The 13,511-nt window shown below is 44.8% G+C and overlaps 5 protein-coding genes across 5 annotated transcripts; 2 read left to right on the top strand and 3 right to left on the bottom strand.

Moving 5' to 3' along the window:
• The first annotated feature begins 42 nt into the window (after positions 1-42).
• TrAFT101_004657 (uncharacterized protein) lies at positions 43-2,302 on the top strand. Its single transcript, XM_066127252.1, has one exon. The coding sequence runs from the start codon at positions 334-336 to the stop codon at positions 2,242-2,244; it is 1,911 nt and encodes a 636-aa protein (XP_065983361.1). The 5' UTR covers positions 43-333; the 3' UTR covers positions 2,245-2,302.
• Positions 2,303-2,559: 257 nt separating this feature from the next.
• Positions 2,560-4,574, bottom strand: TrAFT101_004656 (uncharacterized protein). Its single transcript, XM_024900342.2, has 5 exons — positions 4,138-4,574; positions 3,914-4,067; positions 3,386-3,860; positions 3,019-3,336; positions 2,560-2,964 (listed from the first exon to the last, which is right to left on the bottom strand). The coding sequence occupies exons 1-5, from the start codon at positions 4,538-4,540 to the stop codon at positions 2,689-2,691; spliced, it is 1,626 nt and encodes a 541-aa protein (XP_024759971.1). The 5' UTR covers positions 4,541-4,574; the 3' UTR covers positions 2,560-2,688.
• Positions 4,575-5,392: 818 nt separating this feature from the next.
• TrAFT101_004655 (uncharacterized protein) lies at positions 5,393-6,428 on the bottom strand. The gene is made up of 3 exons (XM_024901964.2): positions 6,290-6,428; positions 5,894-6,238; positions 5,393-5,837 (listed from the first exon to the last, which is right to left on the bottom strand). Exons 1-3 carry the CDS (start codon positions 6,386-6,388, stop codon positions 5,577-5,579), a joined length of 705 nt encoding a protein of 234 aa, XP_024759972.2. The 5' UTR covers positions 6,389-6,428; the 3' UTR covers positions 5,393-5,576.
• A 2,232-nt stretch (positions 6,429-8,660) lies between these two features.
• TrAFT101_004654 (uncharacterized protein) lies at positions 8,661-9,909 on the bottom strand (the record flags this gene model as incomplete). Its single annotated transcript, XM_066127251.1, has 3 exons — positions 8,661-8,676; positions 8,761-9,344; positions 9,406-9,909. 3 exons carry the CDS (start codon positions 9,907-9,909, stop codon positions 8,661-8,663), a joined length of 1,104 nt encoding a protein of 367 aa, XP_065983360.1.
• A 2,601-nt stretch (positions 9,910-12,510) lies between these two features.
• TrAFT101_004653 (uncharacterized protein) lies at positions 12,511-13,339 on the top strand (the record flags this gene model as incomplete). Its single annotated transcript, XM_066127250.1, has 3 exons — positions 12,511-12,677; positions 12,734-13,154; positions 13,228-13,339. Exons 1-3 carry the CDS (start codon positions 12,512-12,514, stop codon positions 13,337-13,339), a joined length of 699 nt encoding a protein of 232 aa, XP_065983359.1. The 5' UTR covers position 12,511.
• Between the last annotated feature and the right edge of the window lie 172 nt (positions 13,340-13,511).

The raw sequence follows: 13,511 nt of genomic DNA, 5'->3' as shown, positions 1-13,511 counted from the left end.
GGGATAGTATATAATAGGAGTTTAAAGAGTATGGTGAACGATAAGGTTGCTCTGTGGGCCGAGAATCTCAAGATTCCAGAAGTTTCGTCCATTTTGACACCCGCTGCAGCCTCGTGGTGGGCTGACGTTGCGATTGATCCTCGAAGATGCCGATTGGGGATGGCTAAGGGGTACCTTCGCCTCATATATACTGCAGCTGACGTTGAAGCGGCATCAGCAGCGTATAAACTTCTCTATGGACTTTTGGGTGTTGTAAGTTTCGATTTATTTATTTGTTTTTTTTTTTTTTTTTTTTTTTTTTTTTTTTGGCATTTTCTTGACTAATGATGCGGGATGCAGGGCGGACTTGATGATCTTCTTACCGACAAAGCCAAAGCAAACTTCCCAGAAGAAATTTCGGCGCAAGTGGCCAAAGCCGTGAATCCGGCCCCCAGCGATAACGAAAACACTGAATCTCAGACCAAGAAAGAGCTTGGCGAAGAGAAGAGCTCACTAGGCTTGCCTGACCTCTTCAACGACCTTGAAATGGATTGTACTGCATATCGGGCTGTGGGAGAGCTTTTCTTCCATTTTAACCTGTATAAACCTGCAGAAGTAATGTGCAATAAAGCGAAGAATTCTTTCCACTCTGGAGACAACAATACGGAAAGATTTAAGATATCAATCCTACAATGCAATGTTCTGCTGAAACTACACAAAAAAGAGATCGCTTTCGAAACTATTCTGGAGTGTGTCAAGGGCATTGAGACTGTCAATGTTCCTACCTCACTCAAACGTCTAGCTCTGTTGGCAAAGGCAAAGGTCGAAACGAAGCTAGGGATGCGCGAAGCCGCAGCTGAATCTTACACTCAAGCAAAATTGATTGATCCTACGGGGCTAACTCCAGGCAATGCTCTTGTTAGTGAACTCAATTTGTTTGAGAAAGCATCTGATCACGCTGGGTACATTCGAACATTGAAGAGCTGGAGTTCCAATGACAGGCTGACTTGGATGGCCTGGAATTATTGCAACGAAGGCGACGATCGCCATGAAGAACTTCGAGCCCTCGCCATTAAAGAGGGCGAAGCTGAATTTATTATTGAGGCCTATAAGGATGCTATTCAATTCCTAGATCGACTGAATTCGGGTGCTCCTATGCGCCTCGAGCTCTCGTTGACCTATTTTAGAGTGGTTGGTGATCTTGAGAATGCTCGCAAATACTTAAACGAGATATTTGCAAGCACCTCTAACGGAGAAACGTATGCCATAACAGACGAGGAGCCACAAACTACTCTCCAGCGAGCGGTGGATGCCATGTCTGACGTCTTGTATGAAACATTTCGAGCCTCGCGTGATCCGAACGTTAAAGCAGAGGCGCTTGCAGCACTTAAAGGGTTGATGGATAGGCCACTCTCTTTGGCCGTGCCAATGTACACAAGCTTGGACCTAGTTCATCGCCGAATCGTCATTGCGTCGATGTGCTTGAAGATGGGTCAAGGTAGCGAATTTCAAGAGCGGCTTCAAAGCATTCTTGATGACTGCTTCGCTGGTCTAAACGATAAAGTTTCGTGGAACGATGGCCAGAATTTGGAAAAGTTGGGCCATGCCCTCATGGTTTTGAGCAAAGCTATTCCAGAGGGGCAGGATATTCAACGATATGCGCGAATCGTCATATCTGCCATGTTTTCAAAAATTACTTTCGTTCCAGATGAGGAAGACGAATCGGATTCTGACTCTGACTCGGGTTCCGACTCGGACTCAGACTCGGACTCAGGAGATGGATCCAGCGATGATGCTGATGTAAAACCCGAGGGAGGAATGGTAGCCTTTGAATGGATATCACCTTTTGAAACCATAGCTAGCCTCAGAAGCGGAAAGGCGTCGGCACCAAAAGATGAAGGAGACCTTGGTAATCCCGGCATTGTTGCATACAGCTGTGATGGAGGTATATGCAGCCCCATAGCCGGATACGCCTGGTGGGGAGACTCGGTTGTTCATTACTGCACGGAATGCTCCACCACGCTGATTTGCGAGATATGCTACAACGCTAGACACCACCCTGAGAAGGTGGGATCGCCTAACGTGATGCGTTTTTGCGATAAAGGGCATAATTACATCAGGCTCCCAGTAGAGGGCTGGCGGGGCATAAAAGACGGTATACTGAGGCTGGACGGAGAAGAGCCAGTTAAGTTTGATGACTTTCTCAATCACTTGCAGAAAGAGGTTTGTAAAGATGCTTGGGATCGATTTTGGGCAGGAGCTTGATGACTGATGAGATATGATACATGAGCTATACTTTGAATGAGTAAAATGAAGCCACAAGAGCTATTTGCCAGCTTTGCTTTTTATTTCCTTTCAGCTTTGGCTGTTGCTTGACGTACATTGTAAAAAATTCCAATCATAGTGAGATTCTTGGCTAGTGAAATGCTAGAAAAATATTAGTTGAAGTGTTTAGGATGCAGCTTCAATATACAAAGCGCGGCTAGTATACTCACTGCATAGTCCCAGGTAGGGCATACATGGTGCTCAATACATCCGGTCGATAATGGATAAAATGCTATAGAAAATTTATAATGTGAGGATAAGTTAAAAAATGTATGTTTTCCACCTACTGATTTGGCTTTAACATATGTTAAGTACACAATCTATATATATTTATACGTAAACGTACGCTGCGAGCGCATCGAGATTTTATCCCTTCTAAATAGATTACATCTTTGCCGGGGCAGCGTGTTCTATATCTGTAACCACGGTGGAACCTTGAACCAACTGAGGATTCTCTTCCTTTAGCTTAGCAAAATTGCGCTCGGCCTCCCAAGCCCATATGCTGTCGCTGGCAAAGACAAGATCCATTTCTTCCAATGTGCGCTGATTCGACTCAGGATACAGCGCCCAAACGACAATAATGGATAGCACATTAACAGCCCCAAATATGTATAGAGTCTTCTCGTTCAGTCGGTTGAAAATAGTGGGAAGCAGTAATACCTAAGAAGTAAGTGTGAGATGCGGCTACATGAGAATTTTGAACAGAGAACTTACAGTCCAGCCATTGCCAATAGACCAACCGACAACACCCCAAGCATTTCCCTTGGCTCTAACCTGCAAGGGGAAGATTTCTGCAGGGTATAGCCAGGGAACAGTGAGCCAGGTGGCACCAAATATCGCGGTGTAGAGGAAAACAAAAAATGTCGCTGCTCCACCAATTTGCTTTTGGTTGCCTTGTCCTTCGGCATTAATCGTTGCCCGAGCAAGGCCGCCTGCTACGAACATGCAAATCCCTTGTCCAATCGCTCCCCAGTATAGAGTCCAGCGGCGGCCAATGCGATCGAGAGTAAAGACGCAGATTAACGTCGCAAACTAAATGTTTGTTAGAGAATATGTTGCAAAGCTTGAATAATCGTCTTACCATATATGTGATGTTGTTGATACCGCTAACCCAGAGTCTGTCTTCTGAGCTTATCCCGGCAATGCTGAATATCTCAGGCCCATAAATTGTTATGCCTGCAATGCCAATCCATTCTTGCAATATCTGGAGCCAAATGACAAGCTGAACGCGTCGGCCAGTGTGCAGCTTCCCAGAACCGATGCCGAAAAGCATGTTGAAATAGCTTTGCTGAGTTGATGTGTCTTTTTCAAGGTTTCGTATGTTTACGATATCTTGATACTCTGACTCTGCTTGAATAGCGTCTTCACCTTCATTTCCTCGAAGGCGGCCTAGTATAAAGCGAGCTTCTTCTTCACGGCCGACTTTCACAAGCCAGCGAGGAGATTCTGGCATGAACCATATAACGACGAAAAGGACCAGGAGAGGCAGAATCTGAAATGCGATGGGAAATCTCCAAATAAATGACGATGTGTTGTCGTGATATTTGGAAGTACCACTATTAAAGCATTAAAAACGTCCCAAACAGCCATTATCACTTCATCAACTTACAATTCCAGCCAGTATGCTACAACAACACCAAATATGTTCAAGGTAAACTCAATAGACACAAACTGCCCTCGGGAGGTATGGGCAGCCGTCTCGGTTGCCCAAACTGGTGTGATGGCATTCAGAATTCCAGTCCCAATGCCATTTAATACGCGTGCTTTACCGTTTAGGTCAGTCAATATTTCACAGCACTTGGCGCAATGTTGGAAATCACGGCTATTACATACCACAAAACATCCAGTTTGCGTTCATAGCTGCTGACTGCAGAGTAGCTCCAAAGATACTCCAAATACAAGCCACGGCAATAGTCTTGATGCGACCATAGCGATCGCCAAGCCAGCCGCCAAGAAGACATCCGAACAGCGTACCAGGAAGATAGTACACAGCAACTATGCCTCCCTGCAATAAAGGCTTATCAACGACAACAATGTTTTGGTCTTCATCCCAATGACCAAAGCCCATGCGTTCGGCATAATCGCGCGTCGTATTGACGCCGCCCATTAATCCTTGGTCATAGCCAAAGAAGAAAATTGACAATCCAGCAACAAGACAGACAGTATTTAACAAAGAACTTTTGTACAGCTTATTGGCTGCATTGTATTTGGCCAGCTTTTCATTGAGCACGGCCATGGTGCCCAATGAATCTAAAAATATTGGGTGGATCGTCGACGTTGCTCATCCGCTGCATCTGAAATCTGGGCATGCAAGCTTATATGTCTGTTGAACGATCCGATCATCGGCATTCTATGTAGCATTAGGCAGCACAAAATGCCATGTTAAGTAAACAATACCCAAATATGGGTTTCGAATCTGAATGCACTGATCCTCATTCGTCAATGGCAGCGCTTAAACGCCTTCTCGGTGACACCCGGTCTTGGTCCAAGATGATCGGCCATCTGTCTTGAACGACAATCATTGGATCTTACGTAGGCGGTAGAGAAAGCTGGTAATTAAATCGTACCAAAAGATATTGTTAACCACTTTCATCGCTAGAATGGCAATCATCTTATCCATGATCTGTCGATCCCTCTCAACCGAGTGGTCATGTGCGCCAATAGACCTGTTGAGACTGAGTCAAGAATGGGGCAACCAACTTGGCGCTGTAGAATCGCTGGTCCTTGCCTGCCAAGAGGTTTGAGAAAGACCCCAGACTGCAAAATGAATATGCGCGTACATGAGAGTAATAAGAGCACTAATGCGGAGAGTTTATCGCGGCCAGTATGTGCGTAGTTCGCATTTCGGTGTGCTGATCATTACTCTCTCTAGGCAAACCGCTTGCCTACCAAGTATTTCAGTTGATCTCCGCAAAATCCACTATTGCGACACGACATTCATCCGCACCAATCATTCTTGCGATCCCCAGATTTCGATATGTGAGGGGAAAAGAACGGCGATCATCATTCGGAAATAAACTCCTCGGGTATTATAGCGGTCAAAGGGAAAATATTCCTCTCTGGCCATGACTACTGTACATGCGTTGCAGGTTAAATCTCCATTATCAAGATAAGCTAAGACGATATGAAAATGCATATCAGTCAATGAGAAAAAATCCATATACATTGAGCGCCACTATATATGTTCATATGCAGGAATTGACAGCAGTTAATGCAAAATATAACCTATACATCTTTTTCTTTTTTATCTCTATAGGCTCCTTTGTTCTCGTTTAAGCCTTGAGTCCGGCAACAAGTTTATCTCCTAGAGCCTTGATGCTGTTCTCGAAGTCATTGGTATTCTTGGCCGCCCAGTTCGCACCACTCTTGCCGGGCACTGCTCCGGAACCAGTAAAACCGATGAACAAGACGTCTTTGGGATCGTGGCCGTTATCACCGCTCAGACCTTCATTGGGGAAACAGAGCTTGCCCAGAGCAAGCGAAGCCTCTCCAGTCGAAGTACCGCCGTTGGTATCGCCCCAAATGCCATAGAACTAGTGTTTTATCAGACACCATCATGACTAGGAGGGAGAAAGATGTATAAACTTACGACTTGGTTATTGCATACAACAGCCATGACACTAAGAGGTTTCATGCTAGGCTGGGGGTTGAAAGAGGGGCTACCTCCCTCATTACCAAAGACAACATATGGGTGAATGTTGGCATCAAGATCGGGAATACCAAACGTCTTGACCGTATCCTTGAAAGCAGTCTCGCTCTGACCACTGGGGTCGTTAGCACAGGCTCCGGCCGATCTATTGGCACCGTCGCAATCAATATCCATGTTATCGTAATTTCCCGAGCTTCCTTTGAGGAAGATCGCTCCTGGAATATCACCACAGTAGACTGCTCCACCGCTAAATGTTCCCGAGAGTTTGTTGGAGCATGTTCCCGACTAAGGTAAAAGAAGTTAGACAGGTTATGGGCATTATACCACTTCATTTACCTTGTGGTTGTTGTAAATTGTCTTGAGGTTAGCAGGAAGGGAAAAGGCTGAGGCGGCTGCGCCGAATGTAGCAACGCCAAAGAGAACGTTAGGCAACATTTTGGTGGCTTGTGGTAGAAGACAAAGTATTGAAAAGAAGGTTGTTGGGTTGTGATTGATGATGAACGGCATATTAGAGGATTGATTGCCAAATTTATATTCTTTTTAAGCAACATATTAAACTTCCAATTAAGCTTGACACCCTGACATGTCCTTCCAAATCTCCACAGCTCGATCAACTTAACTCCCTCCACCATTTCGGCATGCTGCCGAATCTTTGAAACGCTGGCGTGCAGCGAAACTAGCCCATAATAAGGTGTTTTAACTCAAGCTTAATGCTTTAAACATGGATGAGGAAGGTCCTTAGAACTCATGAATAAATAAGATTGGAGGAAAATCAACTCAAGATTTGCCGCCACATACTTGTAACGTAGTAGCCGTGTTTGCTACACAGGGGAAGCTTCGCTTGGACATGGGTCGCCTGTTTACCGAAGAGCTTATACGAGCTTATTTCAGGTGATAGAATACAGAAGGCACGCGAGACCCAAAAGAGACAATATTACACAACATTTATACGACAATTGGGGGAGAAATAAGCATGTGCGCAGATCTTGGCGCCGCTAGCCACTCGACGCGATGCAATCCGATTGGGTTCGAGATCAATCAAAAGCGGTGTGCCGAAGATGATTACAATTTAGTTGAGCTAATCTGCCTTTTGTAGGCATTCAACTTTTGCTTTCTAATTTTTATAACAGCATTTTGGAAAAGAAAATGTATTATTACGGCGTAATACAGGCCCCATCCTTCTCATCGCAAGCATTCTTGTTGGAGAATGACCGGATCATATAATGCAGAGCACGGATTCTATTGTAACTACCGTGTCTAGTTTAGAGCCTTAAATAACTAATATTGAATAAGCTTTTTAGCACTATTATGAAACATTTACCAAATACATTGAAATGCGAAAACTGCATTAGTAATACCGTAGCTATGCTTAACACGGATACTCGTGGCTTACACTTCTATCATCGCTATCGTTATAGGGGGCTCATAAATATCGTATCGTTCCATTGCTCTGCGTTCATGATAAATATACATATATGCGTACCTCTATATACTAGGTTGTGCTACGAGTGCTCATCGCACCGCGATCGCATGGAACGCTTTTCTCTCGGCCTAGGCGGCGAAGAATTATTGTCTGGCTGGCTGTGCTTACAGATTACTCACACGTTCCGGCCATATCAGAACCACAGCTACGTAAGCAAGAAGGTGAAGTTTAGAATCAATACCAACGGTAAGCTTGGTAGGAGACAACAAGTATTGTTTCGTACGTGTAATGGGAAATTCGCGCTCACTACTAAGATCGATGTCTCCAATACTGCTTTAATATATAATCATCGTATTTTATCGTCACGATTACTATAATATTGCGACCTGGTCGCTGAGATAACAGCTCACCGGCTATGATAGTTTCCAGCGTATTAGAGAGCAAAGGCTCGCTATAATAGTACTTAGTTCGGGCTAAGTCGACTTGGTTAGGAATTTCTTTATTTTCAGTGGTGGGCCATCGAATTTTCCAGGAATCAAATCTTGAGATATATTCACGTATATGTAGTAAGAATAACCCCGGGTCCCAACTAGATGTCGTACCTACCTAAAGCCGACCTTAAAACACCGCACTCTAGCGCTGACAAATATTTGGACCCCTCTTGCCAGATACTCTTTTGGGTATGTCCTCTCGTAATAATGGCCATTCAACTTTCTCCCAACTGATCTTCAAATCAGTGGCAGCCATCTCAAACTGACGCACCAGTTTCAATGTTTCCAAAATACAAGCTGAATAATCAGGTGAAAAACACTGCCCCAATCTCTTTGTCTAGTTGCCCTTCATCTTGATGTCCATTTAGAATTACTACGTAGACTGGCAGCGATTCGCGAATTAACCTTCATTGTTAGCATGGCAAAATGGCAGATTAAGAAAATAATGCTTTTGAGTTTATATCGCATGTGCCCAATGAACGAATTTCACCGGAAAGTTGTTCCAAGTCCTCTGGACCTCTCTTCACTTACATCTGTGCACATGGGGCCAGCGTATGTACAATATCAGCTCCACAGCATGTAACAAAACGCTGACCGCTTTAGTGCTTCCACTCTGCTGCAACTAGATCCAATTTGACTGCCTGGTTTTCTGAAAAACAGGCAGAAGTGGTATTCCATGACTTAATACCGCCATGATCCCAATAAGCATCCCAAGTAATGAGTAGGATAGTAATTGCACATGTACTAGGCAAAACTTTGAGAATCTCATCGTCATTAATTCAAGCCAAGTCGCTTATCTAATAGGTATCCTTGATTGAAATGTGAACCAACCCCCCCCCCCCCCCCCCCCCCCCCCACCCATGTAACTTTGTTTCAATTCAATTCAAACTAACCAACTTTTGAGTAATTGTGTTGCTCGTTCAGAGTGGCTGACAATCCATTCACTACACAAGTAAGCTCCAATTCCTATGATAACGCCAAACGCAGCAAAAAGAGAAGTAATCTTCCTCATCGGCGCTCCTTCGACCTCTTTTCTAAACGTCGTTGATGTTCGATAAGCAAAGTCATCCCAAGAGACAAAAATGCTTCTAAGCCAGAATTTATACTGCCAGTCAGGGAACATTATTGTGTTTCTCTTAGTATTTTCGTCGATGAACCAAGATGTGCACCCTATCGCCCATACGAGCTTCTTAGCTTTTTCTTGAACTGATTCGATATCTTGCGTCTCTGCGGAAGGCTTGACGGCGACGATATCCCAATCAGACCTTCTTACTGCCAACCATGGCAGCTCTGTCCTTATTGCATTCAAGATTGGCCTAATAATGCGAATTATGAAGTTAATCTGGCATTCTGTGGTATAAATGACAGAAAGGTGACCGCTCAAAGTATTCGGACCCATCAGCATAAAGAAGTTTGGGAACCCTGAGAGACATGTTCCAAGATATGAAGAAGGCATCCCTTCGCTTACTAGATTCCACTACAGAATCAAGTTAGTTACAATACAGTCTTAGTGCTTTGAAGTGTTGGTTTTAACTGACATGATCTTGGATGCTGACACCATTTTCTCCAAAAATTTCCAGCGATTCAAATGGCTTTTGAGTCTCGAAGCCGTTGGCAAGAACAATAGCCTCAGCAGTGATAATCTTACCTGATTGTGTGCGAACACCAGTGGGTATTATCTCATCAATTGGATCATCGTAAATGAGATTGACGTTTCCTTGATGTAAACTGGCAAGATAATTGGTGTCGTTGACACGCCTCTTGCATCCAATTTCGGTCTTCGGGATAAGGAAATCTCGGTATTTTGCGGGTGCATTGACTTGAATATAATCAGCTGCTTCCTTCGACCAACCGTTGCGAATCTCGGCGCCAGTTTCTATATCGAATCCCTTAAAATCCTTTTCCTTGTCCCAGTACAACTTTGCTCTGTAAATGCGCATGACCAGAGGAATCCACTTCATAGTCCACTTGAACAGCATGGAATACTTTGGATTTGGGCGCTCAGCTAGCCAATGCGATTGGCGGGAGAATTGTGTGATCATTTTTGCTGCTCCAGGGCCGGAGCATATTTCAGGAATTATTTGTGTTGCAGAGCAGCCGTTTCCTATTGCTTACTGTAAATACAGAGAGCAGATATTAACGCAAGAGGGATACTTACCGACTACGACGAGCTCTTTGCCTTTCCAATTGAATGTATGGTCCCACTGCGCCGTGTGAAATACTCTACCCCGAAAATTTGAAGCTCCCGGAATGGAGCATTCACGCGGAACAGATAGTGCTCCAACAGCAGATATAAGGATTTTGCAGTGATGTTCGGTTATAGCTGATGACTGTAGATCTCGAATTGTCACACTCCATGTCCCGGATGCCTCATTCCATGAAGCTCTCTCGACAAGAGATGCGAACTGAACATGTTTATGAATTTCGTATTGCGCTGCTACGTCTGAGAAATATTCATGAATTTCTGATTGCAGGGCAAATTTTTGAGTCCAGTTGGGGTTTAAAGCAAAGGAATATGAGAAAAAATGAGACGGAACCTGGGTCAATCACTTGTTAGCAATGTTGAGGAATAAATAGAACCAGGTCGAAGACTTACATCGCAACCACAGCCCGGATACGAGTTTACCCACCATGTCCCGCCCAGATTATCCGATTTCTCAATTATTTTAAAATTTCTTGTGCCAAACTGCCTCAGTAGCTGCACGGCGAATCCAATACCAGACATGCCTGCGCCAATTATAAGCACATCAGTATTTTGGAGAGCGCCCGAGTTCTGTGCCATTTTAAGTTGAGGCTGTTGCAATATATGTTCTATAGATCAATTGAAGAACAAAGTAAAGATGGCAAGAATTCTAAGCAGGTAGTAGCTATCTATATATTCATATAAGGCCTCGTATGGTGTTTTCTATTATAATTTCTCTATCTTGAAAATGGAAACTACTCTTGTCTCTTTGCTCACTTAAATGCGGGCACATCTTATGAAGTAGGCATCCCTCATAATGGCAACACAAGCGATTTTGGAAGGTGAGCCGGAATGCATAGTAGAAATGTAGGGAGTAATTGGTAATTGGGCCGCCTCACTTTCCTATTCCCGAAACTGGAAGTGCGAGACGGTGGCCCCAGTTGGCTCACACTTAGTTTTGAGGCGGCTGCAGCATCTTCAGCTAGGCAACTCTGCCTGGGGCAAGCGTCAGATTTGGCAAGGGAGCCGAAGCAATCGGGCAGAACGCAGAGCGGTACTATTAAATAGCGCCTGTCTTGGGGGCGACAGATACTGCGACAATGCGTCAATGAGTAGATAATGTGGGCAGTCAAAGCGGTTGCGCTGGAATTCCTCGATATCCGCTTTTACTAACACCAAACTGACTTCTATTAGCTCACTGTAGCTCTGTAAAGCTAGACCATGCGTTAATAATGATGGCGGCGTGGAGCCAGCACTTCGGCTTGATTGCCACTAATGTCTTTCTCGTTCTCAGGTTGCCACGAACTTCCCCTTTCAAGTAACATGTCGGTATCGATACCTTAAACATTCTGCCCGTGTATTTTTCCTCTTTAAAAATTAAAAACAAAAAATACAACGCAAATGGGCAAGACCAGGAGCCGAAAGAGTATACGGTCATATAGTGGCTGGTGAGTATGCATAACACTCTTCACAAGGTACCCATCTGAGAAAAACTCGCAGTATTACATGTCGGCATCGAAAGTTGAAGTGCGACGAAGTGAAACCGGTATGCCATAACTGTATCAAGAGCTCCCGTGAATGTTGCTACGTAGAAAGGACCATATTTCGAACCTTTGATACGAGCATCCTAGCAAGCGGGAGAATACAGCACGGAGCCGACTCTCGGCAGCTCTTCGACGATAATCAAATATGGCTAAGTATTCCAAAAGATTGTATCATAGCCTTCAAATTTGCTCTCTATAAAGCAAGCAAGCCGACTCATTCTGACACTTTCTCTAGTAACATTCATAAATATTGAAGATCCCTATGAGTCCGACTCTCCGACTGTGCTTTCTTGGGATGTAGGGGAAGCAAGTCAAGCGGTCTCCCAGTACGTCGAGGATGAGACAAGGAAGTCTCATTATGATGGCGAACATGAAGCACCACATGGTGAACCAAATATCCCTGCACATTTCCCAACAGCCTTTGATGAAGATGAACCACCGTCTGTCCTTAGCTCAGATACGGCTATACACAATGGCCTTATGGCCATGCGACTGCTGAGACACTTCAAAGAGGGTCCTGGGCAATGGTGAAGAACGAATATGCTCCTTTATTTGTTTTCGGCACTGACAAGTGCTAGGATGGATACTTTCGATAGTGGCGCCTACTTTTCGCACAAGGTGACAGTCATGGCCGCTACAAAGCCATTATTGAAATCCGCCGTGTGTGCTCTTGCAGCCAAGCATTTGGGTCACTGTCAACATAACAAAAATAGCCAATTTGGGGAAAATTCGTACGAGAGACGCACTACACTTTCACAACTTGATAACAAAGTTGACTGGCAGTATCAGTCCGTTAAACACTATGGGAGTGCTATAAAGCACCTTAAAGTTGCAATTAACCATGGAGCTTTTGAAACTGATGATGCTGATAAGGAAGAGCTGTTTGCTTCTATTACAATATTATGCACGTACGAGCTTATGGATGCACCGGGCACAGCCTGGAGGGCTCATCTTAGCGCACTGCCCTTGTTCAGCCAAAACCCCAGCTCCAGTTCCATTTTGGGCTCTCCCATCTCTATTCCAAGAGCTGCTATCTCAGGTCCGATATTTTGGAGCCTCGCCAGACAAGATTTGCTCTGTGCATGTAAGTCCCGGCTGTACCGGCTCCATGGCATATTTTATTGTGCTAATTTTCCACAGTCATCAGTGAGACGCAAACACGGCTAGATTTAAAAGATATACGTTTGTGGCAAAATGCAGGTCTTGTTACAGATGAGCGTGGATCTCTGATGCCATTTTACATCTCTAATGCCGCTGATGTCGAAGAGGATGCACGGAGTAATGAGCTTGTCTGGCTACTGGGCAAGATTGCGAATCACATCGCCGCCGGTGACGCATTAAACCCACAACATTATTCCCTTCCGCCGGGGCAGCGACCGCTAGTTGGCGTGACTCAAGAGCAGCTACTAGAGAGATGGAATTTGCTTAGTCGGGAGCTTCAAGATTGGCGTTGCAGCCTCCCAGCGAGCTTCGTTCCGAGTGCTCGAACACGTAGTACGGATATGGTGGGGACGTTCGATAATAGCGAAGGACATTGTTCCTTGAATTTCGAGAAGATTTGGTACGAGGCGTCCATATGTGCTGCAACAATGCAGAGCTATCATATGGCTTGCATTCTACTCTTAACGAACCAGCCTCAGGAGTCCACTGCCGTTCGATCCTCTGTCTCCGCTCGCCTGGACTCATATCGACAAAGCGAGCGCGAGGCCCTCCGCCATGCTAGAGAAATCTGTGGCATCAGCCTGACCAATCCGCCAGATTCTGTGCGAGTACATTCTGTCCAAGCCCTCTTTGTGGCTGGTCAAGTATTTACGGACTCACGAGACCTTGAAGTTGTATTGGAGCTATTATCCGGCATTGAGCGGGACCTTGGGTGGACAACAAGCCATCATGCTTCTAGAATTGCAGATTTACTAGC

Source organism: Trichoderma asperellum, chromosome 3, assembly GCF_020647865.1.
Source record: "Trichoderma asperellum chromosome 3, complete sequence".
Taxonomy (NCBI): Eukaryota; Fungi; Ascomycota; class Sordariomycetes; order Hypocreales; family Hypocreaceae; genus Trichoderma; species Trichoderma asperellum.
Note: the sequence above shows the minus strand (reverse complement) of the source record. Positions and strands in the feature narration are given on the sequence as shown.